We start from the raw sequence: 21,641 nt of genomic DNA on the forward strand, positions 1-21,641 counted from the left end.
CTGTATATTCCCCGAAATAATATTCTTGGTATTATTTCCTTATCTAAAATAACAACTAGGTATCATCAAATGCAATAAAGATTCAAGATAGTTTTCCAAAATATGTCCTGGGTAAGTTGTAATATTCATCATTTTAATTTTAATGATCGGTTTGCCTTGGATCAGTATTTTAACCTATAGTAATAAGGCTTTCATCTTCCAGAGGACAGACTTCTTATCAATCATAGGTAAGCAGCCCTTAAAACAAAGTCACTTTCTGTTTATTGTGAAAGGTGATTAAGTTTCTTTTGTAAAAGAAAGACAAAGAACACACAAGGCCCTGGGTATTGGAATTCACAAGTAAATTCCACTTAGTTTGTAACACATGCACCAAGAAACAGACTCTGGAATGAATATGCCAAGGAAGAAGTTGCAGGAAGCCTCAGGCAAGCCTATATTGCAGAGTGAAACCCTATTTGCACTTCTATGATTTATGAAATAGTTGCAACACTGTGAAGAGCTTATTTGTTATACTCATAATTCATGACATCAGCCATACCATCCTGCTGGGTTCTTTGTTTGCTAGGACTTTGGGGACATGAGTTCATATCTGTGCTAACCTGTAAGAGCCTGAATCACTGCTGACTTAAATTGAGATTTGCCTCAAGGGACATATACCATATGAACTGTTATATTTGTTATGCATTTGGTCTTTTAAATGCAGTTCCTTTTTATTTATACTGCTACAGAAGACAGCACTGTGAGTGTCAGCAGATGGAGGACATTTCTTTTGGTTTGTTTTAATTCGGGGTCTCCCTTTGTTATTCTGGCTGTCCTGGAATTAACTGTATACATAGCAACATGGCCATGAACTCAGAATGTTTTGCCTTTCTCTGTTTTCTGGGTGGAAGGATGGAAAGCATTTGTCATCATGTCTAATTGAGAGACTTGATTCATAAAGACTGCATTAGGAGTGCCCTTTGTTGGTAGCTGTTTCTTGCATGTATATTTTAAATTTTTCTTTGAAGGAGTGAAATTGTGAACAAGTAGACACATGCCTACTCAAGTTAAACATTTGACTCATTAGGAATAGCATGGACAGTTTGTCACATTCCTAATTTATCTTATCCTTACCAATGGCTGATGTGTCAAGCTACTTTTAATTTAAATTTATTTAACTGCCTATTGACTTTTGGCAATGTACATCCTTCCCCTGGCTTTTCTTCATTGTGTGTTTGTTTTAAATATCATGTGAGTTTGCTAAATGAAATAAACATGGTTTTTTTCTGTTTTCTCCACAATATCTCATAGCGAATGATATGTGTGTGTGAGTGTTTGAAATTTGATATGTTGTATCTCTTAATTAAACCTTATCTATCTTATCATTTAAACCTCAGTATAAGATTGTTTTATGCTATTTTGTATATGTCTTCTCATATAAGAACATAGAGATTTTTTATTCATTGAAGAAAAATATAGATTTTTGGAGTTTACATTTTGGATGTAAATAGCATAGAACTTCTTCACATTGAAGCTGCAAATTTTTGTCTCCTTTCCAGCAATTTATTGTAGAAAGAAAAGTTGATTCTGGAATGTGCATGTGAACATTCTTTCCAATTGCATTCAACTGGTGATTGCTTCTTCATTGAAACATGGTGCTATTTTAAATGCTGAAAGCTTTAAGAAATATAGAGATGTATTAGAAATTCACTCCATAAATATGGACAATTATAAACTTCAACAATTTTACCGAGAGTTATTCCTGAAGGCAAAGTATTTGTTTTGAAACAGTACTGTTAATTTACACACACTGCCTTTGCAAACTGAACTCAAGTGATTGTTCTTCATCTGCATAAAAGGATAGAAAATTTCAATGTATAATTTGGCTTAGAGACATACTTGTTGTTATTCTTTTAAAGAATAAGTGTTGACTAAAAATATGGACTCCAGAAACTTGGCTATAGGAATAGTGATCTCACTTCAGAGTGCACTTGGAATTCTAGGAAATATATCTTTTCTTTTCCACTATCTACTCATTTACTACAGTGAACACACATTAAAGACTGTAGACTTAATTCTTACACATGTGTTCACAGCAAACTCTTTAATCATTCTCTCTAGAGGAGTGCCCCAGGTAATGAGAGCTTTTGAGTGGAAACAATTCTTCAATGATGTTGAATGCAATCTTATTTTCTATGTTCATAGACTTGGCAGGAGCATGTCCATCACCTCCACCTGCCTCTTGAGTGTCTTCCAGGCCATCACCATCAGCCCTAATATTTCCTACTGTAAAGTTCTTAAAATCAAACTACCAAAATATGTTCACTTCTCCATTTCCTTCCTCTGGATCCTGTACATAATAGTAAATACGGTTTTTCCCATGTACATGTCTACAAAAAGTACTAGTGAAAATGAGACAAAAATGAGAGATTTTAAATTTTGTGCCTCTCTCAGTCGTAACGGAATAGTAGATTCACTGTACACAACATTTTGGGTGTTCCCTGAAGTCTTGTTTTCTATATTCATTGTGTGTTCTAGCATCACCATGATTGTCATACTCTATGGACACAAGAAGAGGGTTCAGTACATACTCAGCACTCATGCAACCACCAGATTTTCCCCTGAATCCAGAGCCACACAGAACATCCTGGTCTTGGTTTGCACCTTTCTAGCTTTTTATACCTTTTCCTCCATTATACAAGGTTACATGGCTCTTTCTCATAATTCTGCTTCATGGCTAATGAGTATCACAGCCATCATTTCTTTGTGTTTTCCTACTTTATGCCCCTTTGTGATGAGTCATGATACCACTGTTTCCAGGTTGTACTTTTTCTGGATAAGGAATATAAAATGAAATAATCTTATCAAAATTAAGTACATTCCATAATTGTAATGCTGTCTATCTTAGAATTTAGATACCCAAGTCACTCAAAATATCAGTCTATTAAATTATGCAATGCATTATTTCAACACTAAGATTATTTCACAGAATAATAGTTATATATTCTACATTGTAGCATCTGGCCATGCAAGCCAAAGGTTTACAACCACATTAACTATTGTAGTATCAGACTTCATATAACCTTTCTTAATGTGGTTGCTTTCTTCTGCCATTTTTCTATCATTGTTTTACAAGTGAACTTATCTTGACAGCCCAGTCTTATCTGTAGCAGATATCATCCAGTGCTAGGCAATATCGATTACTGATTTTCTCCAATAGAGAGCATATCACCTTTTACTAGTAGTAAATATAACAATTAGAGATTAATCTTCCAAGCCAATATCTGCTGGATTCCATATTTTATGACTCAAGTATTTTGTAGCCATATATTTGAATTCACAATTATTTTGTGGCATCATAACCAAGACCCATTCCAGTCCCCCACCAGCAGAGAGGATGTAGATATTGAATCCAATAACTCAAAGGAGTACAATTGGCAATTGATAAATGCTAGGAGAAGGAGAGTGTCAGTTTCCTTTAAACAGTGTTGCTGTCCTTTAGGTTAAGCACATTCAGTGATATGTTCTATACTCAATAATACTTGGTAAACATGAAATATATGTGATATGCTTACAAATAAAGTAACTTGAATTTTTATTGTTAGGTGGGGAGGGATGGACCCAAGAGAATTTTGTATAGAGGTGTTGAATATGATCAAAGTATTTTCTATGTTAAATATTCTGTAGACATTATGTTGTTGCCACGGAGATATGTTCAGAGAATACGGAAGAAATATTCCAGAGGCAATGGCATGGATAGTCTTTCAATCTCAAAATCACAGTATAGTTACATTTTAATAGTTTGTGAGTGCAGGGATGCCAAAATATGCAGAATTAATAGTAAACACCAAAGGTCATACGTTTTTCATTTAAAAATATTTTGTATACCAGCAGCAGTTTCAAAAACTCCTCTCACCCCATTTTTCTCTTGACTCTGGCCTTATACCAACCATTTGCTCCCTTTCCAACTCCATTCAGATGGGGTAAGTCTTCCTAGTCAAAAATGCATGTCATATGTTCTTGAATGAATTCTAATGCCAATTTCAACTGCTATGGTCAGAATTTACTCTCTCTTAAAAAATCATGTGTATGGGAAATATATTATTGTTGTTCTTGTTGCTTTATTAATTTTTTTCATTTATTTTACACCCCAATCTGACATTCCCTCCTTCTCATCCTCCTTTTTCCTCCCAGTGCCTCCCCTCTATCCTCCTATTCTGTCCTTGGTTCTTTGATCAGAAAGGGGCAGGCCACACACATATGGGCATCAACTTAGCATTACACATCAAGGTGAGGCAGGGCCAAGATTCTCCTCCTGCATCAAGGCTAGGTGTGGCAGCACAAACTAGATAATGGGTTACCAAAACCAACTCAAGTGCCAGGGGCAGCTCTTGTTCCCACTACTTGGAGGCTCACAACTAAAAATACTACACAACTCTTATATTGTGTGGGCCCAACATAGAGAAATGTTTTTATGGTCATGGCAGTCCACACAGTATTTGTGTCAGATAGAAAATTCTGCAGTCCCTAGTTTGCTATTTCAGCTTACTTCACAGGTGGATCCTTTAAACATGCCATGTTTAATGAAAGGAGACTCCATGATACAGGAAGGATTCTGATCTCTACATCTCTTTGTGTCCTATAGCAATGTTCTTTACTAATTCAAATTCATCGTCATCCCTGACTTCCAAACAGACATTCTAGTATATGCAACTTTCCTCTCTATTGTGTGGCTGATATAATTGTTTACTCTACTCACAGGAATTCATTCCCAACCATCTTGATCTTCAGTCATGCCAGAATAGTCCATCAACCAGCATTTTTATCTGACAACTTCTTGACATATATTATGCCTCAGTTAAATCATGACAACATATTTTCTGTGTTCTCCAACTCCCTAGTAACACAGATCACATATTTAATTATTACCTTGTTCACTCTACTGATTTCTGCCCTTCACTTCCCATAACAATTCTCTGGTAATAAAATAGGAGTCTATATTAGCAATGTAGTCTATATATAAATATCTATTTTCCAGGTCTAGATTCAAAATTTTAGTATCATATTTTGAGCCCACTAATTTCTCATCTTTCAGGTCAGAGACTTCAAAACTATCCATACTCTTCCACAGTAAGTCATGAGACATAAAGGTCTAAGGCATGGCTACTGTAGGATGTTTGGTCTTAGTCATAGATGTCTTATCTAAATAACAAGAGACTTGCTCTAAGGTGGGGGTACTCTTAACCCTCAAGGCTGGATAAAGAGATATTTCTTTGGTGTGGTTACTAAATGTTTGGAAAGGAAGAAATTCTATTTCTACCTTTTGTCATTACAAAGAAGCCTTTGTCATTTTCCACCTTTTTGGTTACAATATATTAGAATGTTGAAGAATAAACTCGGGGTATTGAATATTCATCAGATTGCATTCCAGACTCTATTCTGTGTCTCTTTCTTTTCCTCAGTATCTTTACCTTGTCTCAATCCACATTCTTCCTCTCAGATATGAACAGGGAAGTCTGCTGTATCTGAGTGTAGGTCTAGAAAATCCAGCTACTGCAAGTGGTCCCTCAATATGGGACACAAAGCAGGTTACTACAGACTAGAGTCACAACATGGGTATGCAACACACAGGCTACAACAAGGTAATAGGTGCAGACTCTTGAAGGAGGTCTAAAGTGACACAACACTAAATCTGTCATTCACAGATAGAACCTCTCTTCTTAAGAAAGAGTCCAAAAGAGAGAAAGATATGAAATTTATCACATATTAGTCCTTTTCCAATCATTATTTAGTCTACAACATTAAAAGGAATATTATGTTGTGTTTTTGAAGGTATACAATAGTAAGAATGAAAGCTTCCACATTTTAAGACCAGTTGCCTCCGATGTTGGTTTCCCAGATATCAGTCTGGGGTCCATGAGTTCCCAATTGATTAGGTCAGCTGAATCTGTGTTTTTCACCAGAATGGTCTTGACCCCTTTGCTCATCACTCCTCCCTCTCTACAATGAGATTCCAGGAGTTTGGCTCAGTGCTTAGCTGTGGATCTTTTTCTTCTTTGTCAATCAGCTACCAGGTAAAGGCATTATGTTGGCTTATAATGTAGTCATCAATCTCATTATAGGGGAAGGACAGTTAAGGTAGCCTTTCCAGTATTGCTTAGATTCTTAGTTGGGGTCATCTTTTTGTATCTCTGTACAATTCCCTACATCCATGTTTCTCTTTAAATCAATAATGACTTCCTTTATTAAGATATCCTTTTTCTTTCTCTTCTCTATTCTTCCCCAGACTCAATCTTCCTCTGTCAGTTAGGAGGACTGGGAAGCCTATGAGGCCTCTAGCAATGGAACCAATATTTATCCCTAGCAAATGAATAGACTTTGGGAGCCCATTACCCATGGAAGGATACATTTTTAGCAGATACATGGAGGAGGTGTTGGGCCATGCCACAAATGATATGACAGTATTTGAATATCCCCAATGGAAGGCCTCACCCTCCCTGAGGAGTGGATGGGAATTAGGATGGGGAGTCAGTGAGAGGCATTGGATGATTGGCAGGAGATGGATCTGTGATTGATATATAAAATAAGATTGTTTCTAATTTAAATGTTTCTTTTGAAAGTCCAGATGTTAAAGTCTTATCATAGAAACAAAAACAATAAAGGATTAGAAGACTAAATTTAACAATGTCCAAGCAAATGAAAGAAGACATGAACATAATTTCAGAGAAAAAACAAATAAGACTCTTAATACACCATACAATTATAGAATTCATTGAACATAATTTCTAAGGGAATAGCACTATCCAACATTATAGAACTGAAACACTGTATGAGCCCAAACTAAAGCTTAGTAAACAGCTTCATCAACATAATGGGTAATGAAGAAAACAGAGTCTCAAGCAGAAAATAAGTTACAAAAATGGTTTATTCAGAAAATATTACTGATGAATATTACAAAAATATGATTGGATATGACTGAGATGTGGAAAACCTGAAAGTGACCAATATTCACATTATAGTAAGTAAAGGAGAAAAGTACAGAATAGATAAGTAAGTTATTATTAACAACAGTGTGGAAGATAATTGCCCAAATTTAGAGATTCTGACAAGCAATCTCTACAATATGGTCAGCTCTAAAGTGAGGGATATGATCCAGTAGGAGGTGTGAATGCTTACTATGCATCCAGGGGAGGATCCTAGGGGATCAAACCAGAAGGATTGTGAGAATGGTGAATGGGTTGATTAGTCTGTAGGAGGTCCATGCCTACATTTTGATCTCCAAGCCTCATGGAATAGCAGGAAGATCATTGGCATTCAGGTGGTAGGGCTACGATGAGTAGCAAATGAAAACAAACAAGTAAACTGGAGAAAAATCACTGAGAGCTTATCTCCCAACAAGCCATTTCTAGAATGATATTAAGCAGTCTTCCTCAATGTGCTCTGAATCAATTCCTGTCTCCAGCTTTCTGATTTGAGTTTCTGCCCTGTGCTCCCTCAGTGAAGGGTAAATGTAGAGCTATAAGCCGAAATAATTCCTTTCATCCACAAATTACTTTTGTGTATGGAATGCAGACTCAGAAATTCAAAGACCAAGACAACTTTGAATCTGGAGACATTTGTTAAAGAAGAATTTTGTCAATTTAGAAGTGGGTTTTTTTTGTATTCCATATTTTCTAATGTTGTTACCCCAGGTATGGGTCTAATTCTTTACTGTGCCTACCTACAATGACTCTCTATTACCCTCAGATGCAAGTCATCCTATCTTCCAAACATCAAATCTTAGTTTTTCTATCTTACTAAAGAAAATCACATAATGAAAGTCATTGACATTTAAATTCTAAATTAGCAAACTGAAAGTATAAAATGACCCTCTCTGGACTGTTGTCTCCCAATGAGGAGCCAGAGGCAAGATATTAACTAGAGCACCCTCCACAGCAGGTGTCCTGGGAGCCTCTTTTGAGACTTCCATAACAGCAGCACAACATGAAGTAACAGTGAGACAGCTCCTACCTTGAAGTCTATTTTCTCCTCTTTTCCCACACTCTGACTTGTATCTTCACTGAATAATATTCCTTGTCATTTGTCTCCAAACCCATGTAGGTTCAAGTGAAAAACTGCATGATGGAATGAGGCTTCTGTCTCTTCTCATGCTACTAAGGCAGGGAGACATCTTTAAATTCAGCACCTCCCTTGCCTTTAATTCAGTGTTTCCCTACTCTAAATCTTAACATTCATTTCTAGTATATTTTGGTGCACATGTTAAGAAGATACGTGTACCGGATAAAATTTCCTTTATTCAGATTTTTCTTAAATTGTGTTTTTAAAATAATAACTTATTTCATCAGTGCAAAGAAATTCCTGGCCTTCCTTGGGCATTGAGGGAATTGTACTAGTGAAAGAACTTAAATGTTTTAGTACAACTTACAGGGGAGTTAAGCATAAATTTTCTCGCAAGACTGTTTTCTGTGGATTGTTTCCTTAAAAATTTCTGGTCTTCTTTAAATAAACTATGTTTTCTTGTCCACTCATATCACATTTTGAAAAAGATTATATAGCCAACATTTTTGCTATGTACAGAGAATTGCCTGAGATTATTATATTTTTATGTCTATTAGGATCATGGACATGTTTGTGTAGTATTTAACAATTCTCTGTATCTTTTTTCTTTTTAAATTTTTTTATTTAACTTAGAAACAATCTTGCTTCACATGTCCATCCAAGCTCACTCTCCCTCCCCTCCTCTTCCACCCTCAACAACACCCCAACATCCACCCCATCCCCTATCTGTTCCCTTGGGGCCCTCAAAGGGGGAATCTTCAAAGTCTGTCAAAAAATCCATGCGTATCAGTGCTTAGGCCCTCACCCAAGTATCCAGACAGAGAGAGAATTATTTTATTTGGAATGGATTCCCAAAGTCAATTCATAAGCCCAGGATAAATACTGATCTACTACCAGATGTTCCATAGATTACTGAGGCCTCCTCACTGACACCCACATTCAGGGGTTCTGGATCAGTCCCATGCAGGCCTCTCAGCCATCAGTCTGGAGTCCATGAGACCCCCTTTGTTCAAGTCAGCTGTTTCTGTGGGTTTCACCAGCCTGATCTTGACCCCTTTGCTCATCACACCTCCCTCTTTGCAATTGGGTTCCAGCAATTCAGGTCAGTGTTTACCTGTGTGCTTTTGATTCTGCTTACATCAGCCACTGTATGAAGGCTCTAGGATGGCACATAATGTAGTCAATAATCTCATTATTGAGGAAGGGCATTTAAGGTAGCCTCCTCAATATTGTTTACATTGCCAGTTGGTGTCATTGTTGTAGATCTCAGAAAAATCTCACTAGTACCAGATTTCTCCTCAAAACCTCTAATGGCTTACTCTAATGTGGTATGTTTCATCCTGCTCTCTATTTTGTCTTGAATCAACCTTCTTGCTCTCTATGTCCTCCTCTGCCCTCCTATTCTCTCTGTCTCTTTCACCCAACTCCCTCTCCCCAAGCCCCCATGCACCCAATCTAGTTAGGAGATCCTGTCCAATTCCTTTCTCCAGGGTACTATGCTCGCCCATCTCAGCAGCTCAGGCATCTCTGGCATCAGCCAGAGTCCCTCTCCAGGTTACATAGCAGCAACCCCATGCCTGCAAAATCACACTGGCAGGAACATGAGCTCTCTGTGGCTGGCTTGTCTGATATGGAAAAGAAGAGAGTGCTGTGTAAGTATGATTTAATATCTTATGAAGTAGGCAATGAAACTAAAATAAATTTACAATTGTAAAAACTATAAAAGTTATGTTTTGTTTAGACAACAAATTTTCAAAATGTGCTTTTCATAGAGAGTGGTGCAAATGCAATCATATATTCTCCAAGGCTCACAAAGACTTTCACACTTTTGATAATTTTTTTTACTTAGGTGTGAGAAACTCTGCATGCAATTTGAAAAGTGGACTGTTCCTTCTCCAGTTAAATTTAGTCATTTCCTAATTGTAGCTACTTAAGTATATTCATCATTAATTAATTAATGCCATAACTACAAAAGATCAGCAATTGCAAGGCTAGCATTATTTTCTATTACAATAGTTTTTATGTGGTCTAATTTTCTAATTTGATGTTAGTTTCTTGTTGTTAAAAGATGGTAAGTAAACATTTTGTATGTGCATAATGTCTATTAGATACAAATTATGTTGACCATCTGATTATGCATATTAGTCTACATATGCACAGTATAGAATCTTTTAATTCATGGTAGTTAATTTCCTTTCAAAGTAATAATGACAGTCTCTCTCACTGTGTATGGGATTGCTTTTCCTTCTCACTAACTTAGAAATATGGCTGATTTAGGATGTGCAGGTTTCATTGTATCAGTTATGTGTGCATTTGTATTTTAAATACTTGAAACAATTTATTTATTAGATGAATATGAAAAGTCAAATTTTAAGATTTTTTTCTAGTTTACTGTGGATAGTCACCGTTTTTCAGTGTTTTAAAATTTGAAAACATAAGTATCTGGGTGCAGGTTACTTAAAAATATTTTAGAATGAAAGATTTATTTAAGATATTTATGATATTTCAGTCTGAATGTGTAAAATAACCTGAACTTTTAATTGCAAAAGTCTATTTATCTTTTAATCATGTTCATTTTTTTGGTTGAATCACCAATCTAATATATTAGGGGGCAAGCATATTAATTATACTATAGCATTTTTCTTCCATAATAAATCAGAATCTCAATGATTGGGTTTTTTTCTGAAAATAAAAGATTAGGTTGATATCAAGTTGTATACTGAGTTACCTTCATAAATTTCATTCATGAGAATAAATATGTATTAAATCTCTTCTTCTATAGAATTGAAATTATGTGAGGCTGGAAACAGCAGCATACAAAGAATCCTGCTCTTTACCTATTTTTCTACTGACAAATCCATGAATTCAGGCACATTTGTCACATTTCTTAAGTATCAAAATGATAGTATTTAGAAATAATGTATCTTTTTTGTTAATCTCAAATATTTGCACTAATTTCTTTAAGTTTGGAATTGCCAGAGTTCTCAGTAATATTTACACAAGCTCCTAAAAAGTAAAGCAACTATTGAATATATTTATCATCATGACATCAATATCTATTTATGGTATAGAGAATGATGTCTCATGTAAAAATGTACAGATTAATTACCAAGTTTAAAGTGTCCTCTTTTCAACTATAATCATACTAATTATACAATTTATGGCAAACCATGTGTTATCCAAACCAAGTATGTTGCTGGTTATTTTATTGTTGCACACCTATAATCTGATCATTTGTGTATCACAGTTTTTTATGGCAGGCATGGTTCAAATACAAAGTTTAAGAAAATCCAAATTTTTACATATTTAACAATAGTATTATTTTTATAAGTATTTTTATATTGTCAAAGTACAAAAATACTTTGTAAGTAGATCTAATAAAATAACACACTTTGTTAATGCCTTTTACTGAAATTGTCTAATTAATACAGTTTGGGGAAGACATAAACTCCAATTGAGTTGGCCATAGTGTGTTTTTTATTGGTTCCCAGGAGAACAAAACGCCAAGCTCCAAACCTGTGTGTTTCCACTGAAAAAGACTATTGTCCCATTTAATTTTGCATTTTTTTGTGTAAAATGTACATGAAATTAAAGGAGTGTGAATTTAGAACCTGCAAGCTCTATAGATGATTGTTAATGTTTTTAAACTAACATATTTTGTGTGTAAACTGCCATCTCAAAATTTGTTTTTCTTGTATATTTTTATTTAAATTAGAAACAATCTTCTTTTACATATCAATCCCAGTTCCCACTCCCTTGCCTCCTCCCCTGTCCCCCACCGGCCCCCTATACCATCCCCTTTCTGCTCCTCAGGGAGGGTGAGACTCTCTCCATGGGGGAGCTTCAAAGTCTGTCACATCATTTGGAGCAGGGCCTAGGCCCTCCCCTGTATGTCTAGGCTGAGAGAGTATTCCTCTATGTGGAATGGGCTTCCAAAGTCCATTTGTACACTAGGGTTAAATACTGATCCACTACCAGAGACCCCATAGACTGCCCAAGACTTGTAACTGGTACAAACATTTTTCAGGGAGTCTGGGTCCTGTGCTGCTTTCTCAGATATCATTTTGGGGTCCATGAGTTCCCCCTTATTCAGGTCAGCTGTTTCTGTGGGTTTTCCAGCCTGGTCTTGACCCCTTTGATCATCACTCCTCCCTCTCTGCAACTGGATTCCAGGAGTTCGGCTCAGTGCTTAGCAATGGGTGTCTGCTTTTGCTTCCTTCAGCTACTGGATGAAGGCTCTAGGATGGCATATAAGATAATCATCAATCCCATTATAGATGAAGGGCATTTAAGCCTCTCCACTATTGCTAAGATTCTTAGTTGGGGTCATCTTGTAGATCTCTGGACATTTTTCTACTGCCATATTTCTCTTTAAACCTATAATGGCTCCCTCTAGTATGGCATCTCTTTTCTTGTTCTCCTCTATTCTTCCCCCGACTCAACCTTCCTCCTCTCCCCTCCTCCTCTTTCCTACTCTTTCTGCTAACTCCCTCTCCTCTCCACCATCCTCTCAATTACTTCAGGAGATATTGTCCCTTTCTCCTTCTCTGGGGGACCATGTATGTCTGTCTTTCTTAGGGTCCTCCTTGTCTCCTAGCTTCTTTGGCAGTGTGGATTGTAGGCTGGCAATCCTTTGCTCCATGTTTAATATCCATATATGAGTGAGTAAAAACCATGTTTCTCTTTTTGTGACTGGGTAACCTTACTCAGGATGGTTTCTTTTAGTTCCATCCCTTTGGGAGCGAATTTCAAGATTCCATTGTTTATTTTCCCCCAATGAATAGTACTCCATTATGTAAATGCACTACATTTTCTCTATCCACTCTTCAATTGATGGGCACCTAGGTTGCTTCCAAGTTCTGGCTATTAAAAATAATGCTGCTATGAACAGTGGACCAGATGTCCTTGCTGCATGAATGTGCAACTATTGGGTATATGCCTAAAAGTGGAATTGCTGAATCTGGAGGCAGACTGATTCCCATTTTCCTGAGGAACTGCCATACTGATTTCCAAAGTATCTGTATGGTTTTGAACTCCCACCAGCAGTGGAATAGTCTTCTCCTTTATCCACATTCTCTCCAGCATAAACTGTCATTGGTGTTTTAGGTTTTAGCCATTCTGATAGGAGCAAGATGGTAGGTCAGAGTTGTTTTGATTTGCATTTCCCTGATTGCTAAAGATGTTGAGCACTTTCTTCAGTGTCTTTCAGCCATTTTAGGTTCATCTGTTGAGAATTCCCTATTTAGTTTGGTACCCCACTTTTTAATTGGATTATTGGGTGTTTTGGTGGCTACTTTCTTGAGTTCTTTATATATTTTGGAAATCAGCTCTCTGTCACCATCTCAAAATTTTTAACATCAAATCCCATTGGTTGATATAAAACAGTAAGTGCCTGATCCAGAATACTCATAAATACTCAAGAAACATATTTCCCAATGAATGACAGATACAAAATTAGAGCTAAAGAGTGGAAAAAGCATTCCAAGCAAATGTATCTAAAATGTAAGCAGGCCTAACAAATTAGACATCAAACAAAAGCCATTCAGGAAAACAGTACACTACTCATTAAAGGGGAAAAATCTAACAACAGGATATAACAATTTGAATTATGTACACATTAAACACAGGACTACCCAAGTTCCTTACTGATAGTATTAGATTACAAAGCACAGATTGACCCCAGAACAGAGATGGTGAGTGCTTCAAGACCTCAATTTCAGTAATAGACAAGTAATATGAAAAAGAATAGAGAAGTTCTAAAGTCAAAGGACATCATAAGTCAATTCTAACTTTATATTTAACACATCGTGCATTTCTAAATCTGAAGAAAAATGATGTATTTACACAAATTACTGTTTTTTCACTATACATTTAGCAACTTTCACTAACACACTCACATGAAACAATACTTTCAAAATGTTCCTGAAATCAGAAAAATCCTGGGTATTTTTTTCTGATTCAATTTATTTGTCTTGTCCCTTCATTAAAATTATGATATCATAAATATTAATAGCTACTATCAAATGGTTTGTATTACTTCCTGTCATTTTTCGTTCTTGTTTTTAAGTTCTGCATGTGAACTGCTACTACTATTTTATAACATTGGGAAGTATTTGTGATCCTATGTATTTGTACTTCCTCAAAATCAAATAGATAACATATACCTCTGGGACATTGCAACAAAGGTAAAGAGTAAACATTCTTCTCTGCACTTCATGGGACTTTCTGCAAAATGCACTGTACATTAGGAAAATGCAAGTCTCTAAAACACAGAAAAATTGAGATCACATCCTGCATTCATACAGTTAGTCTATCTGGACTAACTCAGATAGAAACAATAAAAGAAAAAGTTGAAAGAATGCAAATATAAGGAAGCCAAGTTACATAAAACTGAACCAAACTTGATTTAAGGGAAAAAACAAGTTGGAAATTATAAAATTCTTTGTTTTGAGTGAATACTAAATTACAACATACCAAAATCTATGGGGAAAAATGAAAATGGACATAGGAGGAAATTTTATGTCACTGAGAACCCACATCAAAAAGTTTGAGAAATCACAAGTTAATAAAGTTTGCCTTGAAAATAAGAAACAATTAACAACTCAAAAATGTAAGTGGAAGACATAATCCAAATTAAGGCAGAAATTAATGGAAACTCAGAAATGGAAAATCAATTCAAAAAATGAATGAAACTAAATGTAAGTAGATTGACATAACTCTACCCAAAATAACAAAAGTAAAAGATAAATAATGAAAATTAAAAAAATTTAAGGGTGTAAGGGAAGCCATTAAGACACACCGAGGAAAATTGGAAAATCATAAAGAGGTGTTTGAACATATGTGTATCCCTCTAAAATGGATACATGTAAACAAATGGATAAATTTCCAGATGTACATGTTACCTCCCAACATTAAATCAAGATTAAATTATTAAATTAAATAGACCCATACATAAATACTTTCAGCAAAGTGGCAGGATACAAGATTAACTCAAGAAAATCAGTAGCCCTACAATATACAGATGATATAAGAGCTGAGAAAGAAATTAGAGAAACATCTCCCTTTACAATTGCCACAAACAGCATAAAATACCTTAGGGCAATGCTAACCAAACAAGTGAAAGACCTGTAACCTGTATCACAAGAACTTTAAGTCTTTAAAGAAAGAAATTAAAGAAAACATCAGAAAATGGAAAGATCTCCCATGCTCTTGGATAGGTAGGATCAACGTAATAAAAATGACAATCCTGCCAAAAGCAATCTACAAATTCAATGCAATCCCCATTAGAATCCCAGCACAATTCTTCACAGACCTTGAAAGAACACTAATCAACTTTGTATGGAAAAATAAAAGATCCAGGATAACTAAAATAACCTTATTCAACAAAGCAATACCTAGAGGCATCACCATCCCTAACTTCAAGCTCTATTATAGAGTTGTAGTCTTGAAAACAGCTTGGTATTGGCATAAAAATAGACAGGTAGACCAATGTAATCGAATTGAACACACTGATATTAACCCATACATGTATGAACATCTGATCTTTGACAAAGAAGCAAAAAATATACAATGGAAAAAAGAAAGCATCTACAAAAAATGGTGCTGGTATAACTGGATGCTGGCATGTAGAAGAATGTGGATATATCCATGTCTATTGCCATGCACAACACTTAAGTCCAAATGGATCAAAGACCTCCACACTGAACCACTTAGAAGAGAAAGTGGGTAGTACCCTTGAACAAATTGGTACAGGAAACCGCTTCCTGAACATAACACCAGTAGCACAGACACTGAGGTCAACAATTAATACAATGGACCTCCTGAAATTGAGAAGCTTCTGTAAGGCAAAGGACACAGTCAACAAGACAAAAAGGCAGGCCACAGAATGGGAAAACATATTCACTAACCCCATATCTGACAGAGGCTGATTTCCAAAATTTACAAAGAACTCAAGAAGCATGTTTCCAAAACACCAAAGGATCCAATTAAAAAGTGGGCTATAGAACTACATAGAAAATTCTCATAAGAGGAGTCTAAAATGGCTGAGAGGCGCTTGAGAAAGTGTTCAACATCCCTAGCCATCAGGGAAATGCAAATCAAAACAATTCTGAGATACCATCTCACTCCTGTCAGAATGGCTAAAATAAAAAACACCAGGGCAATTTATGCTGGAGAGGTTGTGGAGAAAGGGGAATACTTCCCCACTGCTGGTGGGAGTGCCAACTGTTACAGCCACTTTGGAAATCATTATGGAAATGGAATTAGCTTACCACAAGACCCAGCAATTCCACTCTTAGGCATATATCCAAAAGATGCTCATACATACAACAAGGACATCTGTTCCACTATGTTTATCGCAGCATTGTTTTAATAGCCAGAACTTGGAAGCAACCTAGATGCCCCTCAACTGAAGAGTGGATAGAGCAAATGTGGTACATTTACACAATGGAGTACTATTCAGCAGAAAAAAACCAACTGAATCCTGAAATTTGCAGGCAAATGGATGGCACTAGAAGAAACCATCCTGAGTGAGGTAACCCAGTCACAAAAAGAGAAACACGGCATGTACTCTCTCATATATGGATATTAGACAGATCTAGCAAGTGCCAGCCTGCATTCCCATGGCCAGAGAGTCTGGGAAACAGAACCTTCATTTAGTGGTTGATGGAAGCAGAGGCAGACTCCCACAGCTAAACACTGAGATGAACTGAAGAAATCCAGTGACAGAGAGGGAAGACTGATGAGAAAATGGGTTAAGACAGGGCTGGTTTAACCCCCAGAAACAGCTGACCTGACAAGGGTTAGCTCTTGAATCCCAGGCTGATGCCTGGAAATCCAGCATGGGGCTGATCAAGACCAGTGGGTGTCAGTGAGGAGGCCTAGGTAATCTATCGAGCCTTGGGTTGTAGATCAGTATTCATCCCGGGTATACAAATGGACTTTTGGCTCCCATCCAACAATGAGAGATGCACTCTCACCCTGCACTCTCGGGGGAGGGTCTAGGCCCTGCCCTGAATAAAATGACAGACTATGGACACCCCCAAGGAGGGCCTTACCCTCCCTGGTAAAATAAGGCGATTTTAGAAGGGTTAGTGAGGCCATGGGGGAGAAGTGGAGGGTAAGGGAGAGGGACCTGAAATTGATATGCAAAGCATCCTTTTTCTAATTTAAATTTAAATTTAAAAATAAAAAATATAATATAAAAAAAGAAAGCACAAAAAAAGAGATTGGCTGTGATCATTAACCAACTATACACAACCACATTTTAATGAAAACAACAATTTTCAAATAATATGGGAATTTGGATGTCGCTGATTCCAAACTGCTTCCTGCTGGATGAGGCACTGAACATTCCATGGGCATCATGACAAAATTCAGAAACCTGTATAAGTCCTTATTTTCAGGGTCTGTAAGGCTGCATCATCTTAGCTGTTTTTGATGTTGAAACACTTGGACCACTGCTTCCAAGTGTTTTGGTTCATCAAACCATAAATGCTTGTAAGGAATCCACAGCTTTCCATTTTCTGTGTAAACATAAATCTGTGGATTTCTTTTTTTGAAAAGTCTAATCTCCTTCATGTTTACCATCTTCCCTATTGTCAGCTTTTCCAGTTTGCATACATATAAATGTTAAAAATTTCTTTGTTAACATTAATGTTTGAGTTTTCCAGAGAACAAGTGATTTCCTGACAGCAATCTTCAACTGCTTTAGAAAAAGAATGGAGCTCCACTTTAACGACTCCACCTGATTTAACTGGATGCATCTGAACTGCCCCACATCGCTGACTAGTCCTGACAAGCACCATCCTGAAACCAGTTTGGAGCTACATCACTCGACACAACTCCAGACCAGGGAACTGATACAGTCCACCTTCTACAATCTGGCCAGAGCTTCAGATGAGAGCTTTAATCAAAACTAGAACTCCGGTCAGGAACTTCAATCAAGCATCTCCTGCCAAACAGAGACTGTCTAATCTATGTAAGATTTTATTACACTAATATATTTCTTCTCACAGGTCCCCATGTGATTGTCCTTGTCCCATCTCAGCAGGAAGTAGTTTTGAGAATTCCATGCCCCCTCTCGCTACTATTGGTATTATAGGATAGTTAAATCTGTTAGTGTTAGTTTTCAATTATTTTAGAGTTGGGATTGGAAGGAGGTGTTCAGATATGGGTGTTTTTCAGATAAGTTATGTTTACATGGGATAGATATTTGAGACATTTTGTTCATTGACACAAGTTAGATTTGTTTTATGTTTAAATATCCTTTTTAGTCTAAAGGGGGAAATGTAGGGGAAACTAAGGCTCTGCCATTAGCCACGTGGTGGTCTAAAGACTCATATGGGTGTGGTAATGAAAGGGCAGATCTGTGCCGCTCACTAACCACACCCAATTTGGGCATGACTAGAGACAGGGCGGTGGAACTACCCCACTAGCCAGGCCCACTTTTGGGCATAGCTAGGGCTTGTATGGGGCAAGGAATAAAAGACTGAACAGCAGTGTGCTTGCTCTCTCTCAGATTCCTTTTCGGTGGCAGAGCACAACTTGACTCATCTGGGTTTTTCTCTTGTGAGTAATTTCTACAGTTACCTATACCCTCAACGAGTGTGCCGTTTATCATTGTAGCATCAGGTTGCCTCATTCAGGATGGTTTCTTCCAGTGCCATTCATTTGCCTGTGAATTTCAAGATTCCATTTTTTCCCCACTGAATAGCTCTCCATTGTGTAAATGTACCACATTTTCTCTATCCACTCCAGTTGAGGGGCATCTAGTTTGCTTACAGGTTCTGGCTATTACATATAATATTGCTATGAACATAGCTGAACAGATGTCCTTATTATATGAATGTACAACTCTTGGGTATGTGGATAAGAGTGGAATTGTTGGTTCTTGAGTTTCTCTTTCTCCACATCCTCTCCAGCATAAACTGTCATTGGTGTTTTTTATTTAACCCATACTGACAGGAGTAAGATGATCTCTCAGGGTTGTTTTTATTTACATTTCCCTGGTGGCTAAGAATGTTGAACACTTCCTTATGTTCAGCCATTTTAGAATCCTCTATTCAGAACTCTCTTTTAGTTCAGTATCTCACTTTTTAATTGGATTATTTGGTATTTTAGAGACGACCTTCCTGAGTTCAATGAATTCTAGCAAATCTTTCATTTCTTTCTTTATTTCTTCCTTTACTGAAGAGTGATACAATTGTGCTTTGTTTAATTTCCATGTGTTTGTGGGGTTTCTGTAATTTGTATTGCTGTTGAATTCCAATTTTAAGCAATGGTAGTCAGATAAGATACAGGGGTTATTCCAATTCTTTTGTGATTGTTGAGGTTTTCCTTTTTGCCAAGTATGTTGTGATTTTATAGGAGGTTTCATGTGGTGCTGAGAAGCATGTATATTCTTTTGTGTATGGATGGAATGTTCTATAGATATGTGTTAAACCTGATTGGGCTATAACTTCTGTTAGTTGCTTTGTTCTTTGTTAAGTTTCTGCCTGACAGTCCTGTTCCATGGTATTAGTGGGGTGTGGGCTATATTGTGTTTTGAGTTTTATTATTGTTTCTTTATGACTGCTGTTTTTGCCTCTGTATTTGGGGCAGAGACTTTCAGAATTGAGACTTCTTCCTGAAGGATTTTTCCTGTGATAAATATGAAATGACCTTCTTAATCTCTTTTGATTTATTGTAGTTTGAATTCTAATTGATCAGATATTAGGATAGCTACACCTTCTTGCTTCATTATGTCCTTTTGCTTTGGAAAATCTCTTCCCAACCCTTAACCCTGATGTAATGTCTGTCTTTGAAGGTTAAGTGTGTTTCTTGTATGCAGCATAAGGATGGATTCTGTCTTCATATCCATTCTATTTGCTTATGTCTTTTCATAAGTGAGTTAAGACCATTGATATTAAGGGATATTTATGATCATTGATTTTTTATTCTTATTTGTTTTGGATTCATTTTTATGGTATTTTGTGTGAGATTTTGCCCTATTTCTGGCTTTTGGTAAAGTGAGATTATCTATTGCCTATATTTTCTGAGTGTACTTAACTTCCTTGGGTTGGATTTCTGTAGGGCTGGATTTGTGCATATGTATTAGGTAAATTTGATTTCATCATGCAATATCTTGTTTTCTCCAACTTTAGTGATTTAGAATTTTGCTGGGTACAGCAGTCTGGTCTGGCATCTGTTGTCACTTAGTGTTTGTAGAACATCTATCCAGGACCTTTTGGCTTTTAGATTTTCTATGGTGAAGTCAGATGTAATTCTGATAGTTCTACCTTTATGTGTTACTTGGCCCTTTTCCTTCATAATTCTTAATATTCGTTCTTTATTATACATGTTTGGTGTATTGATTATTATGTGGCAAGGGAACTTTTTTTTCTTTGTTCCAGTGTATTTGGTGTTCTGTAAGCTTCTTATACTTTCATAGACTTGTTTTTCTTCAGGTTGAGAAAGTTTTCTTTTATGATTTTTCCAGATATGTTTTCTACACCTTTGAGCTGTACCACTTTGCATTATTATGTATCTAATATTTTTAGTTTTGGTGTTTTCACAGTATCCTATATTTCCTGAATATTTCGTGTTAAGGATATGTTAGATTTAATATTTTCTTTGGTTGACGAATCTATTTCCTTTAGTTTATCTTCAGCTCCTGAAATTCTGTCTTCTGTCTCTTGTATTCTGTTGGTTATGCTTGCATCCATAGTTCCTGATCATTTACTCAGCTTTTCTATTTCCAGTATTTCCTCAGCTTGTGTTTTCTTTATTGTCTCTCAGTTTTCAGTTCTTGACTGTTTGAATTGCTTCCTTACTTTGTTCTTTTTTTGTATTGTTTAACTCACTGGTCATGGTAAATGTTCTCTTCCCGTTGTATGTTTCCATAAAATTAAGGAGAAACATAGCAAAAGAGATAGAGTTTGTAATAAAAATATTGTAGATACTAACAAAATCACAGTCTGCTTATCTATAGCTTTATGTGTATTTCTTGAACTTCTATTTTCTGTCCCCTTCACCTGGTTCAGCAGCACAATGATTGTCATTTTATATAAACACAAACAGTGAGTTCAACACATTCACATCAAATGTGCTTTCCACAGTAATACCTTAGAATCCAGAGACAATGTCTAGCATCCCACATGGTTGCAATTCTCTATTTTCTAGTCAATGTAGGTGACTGATGAAGATCACAATCATTATTTTTTGTATTTTCCCCACTGTAGCTAGCTCCATTTTACTCATATGGCAATCCTTCCCTCTCTTTAGACTCTGCTTACTTTTGATAAAAATAGCATTACAACTATTTAAATTTCAAGTTCTTTCAGAACCCAGTTTTTTATAAAAGGAAACTTTATACAAATTCTTTGTGGAAGACATTTTTCTGTGTAAGGATAATTCAGGTTCTTTCCACTGCTGGAACTTTCATTTAACTATAGTGAAACTCTTGGCATTCAAATCTTTTCTCCTTTATACACATTTCATAGTTTTTCTGTGGTGAAAGCTGCCTTGAGGAGAACATGCTCAATATGTTTTCAACAAATTACCCATGCTTTTGATATTAGATCCACTGATACATATCATCCTGGATGCTCTGTATTTATGTGTTC

The 21,641-nt window shown here is 36.3% G+C and overlaps 2 protein-coding genes across 2 annotated transcripts in view; both read left to right on the forward strand.

Annotated features, from left to right (window-relative positions):
- The window catches only part of LOC101844785 (zinc finger protein 54-like), a 1,121,204-nt gene that overhangs the window by 435,510 nt on the left and 664,053 nt on the right, over positions 1-21,641 (forward strand). The window lies entirely within an intron of this gene.
- Positions 1,848-2,833, forward strand: LOC101837573 (vomeronasal type-1 receptor 4-like). Its single transcript, XM_005086701.2, has one exon. The coding sequence runs from the start codon at positions 1,919-1,921 to the stop codon at positions 2,831-2,833; it is 915 nt and encodes a 304-aa protein (XP_005086758.1). The 5' UTR covers positions 1,848-1,918.

This window comes from Mesocricetus auratus, unplaced genomic scaffold (genome assembly GCF_017639785.1).
Source record: "Mesocricetus auratus isolate SY011 unplaced genomic scaffold, BCM_Maur_2.0 Super-Scaffold_100037, whole genome shotgun sequence".
Taxonomy (NCBI): domain Eukaryota; kingdom Metazoa; phylum Chordata; class Mammalia; order Rodentia; family Cricetidae; genus Mesocricetus; species Mesocricetus auratus.

Excerpts from the sequence above, each read along its gene's own strand:
- LOC101837573 (XM_005086701.2), top strand. The coding sequence starts at position 1,919 with ATGGACTCCAGAAACTTGGCTATAGGAATAGTGATCTCACTTCAGAGT.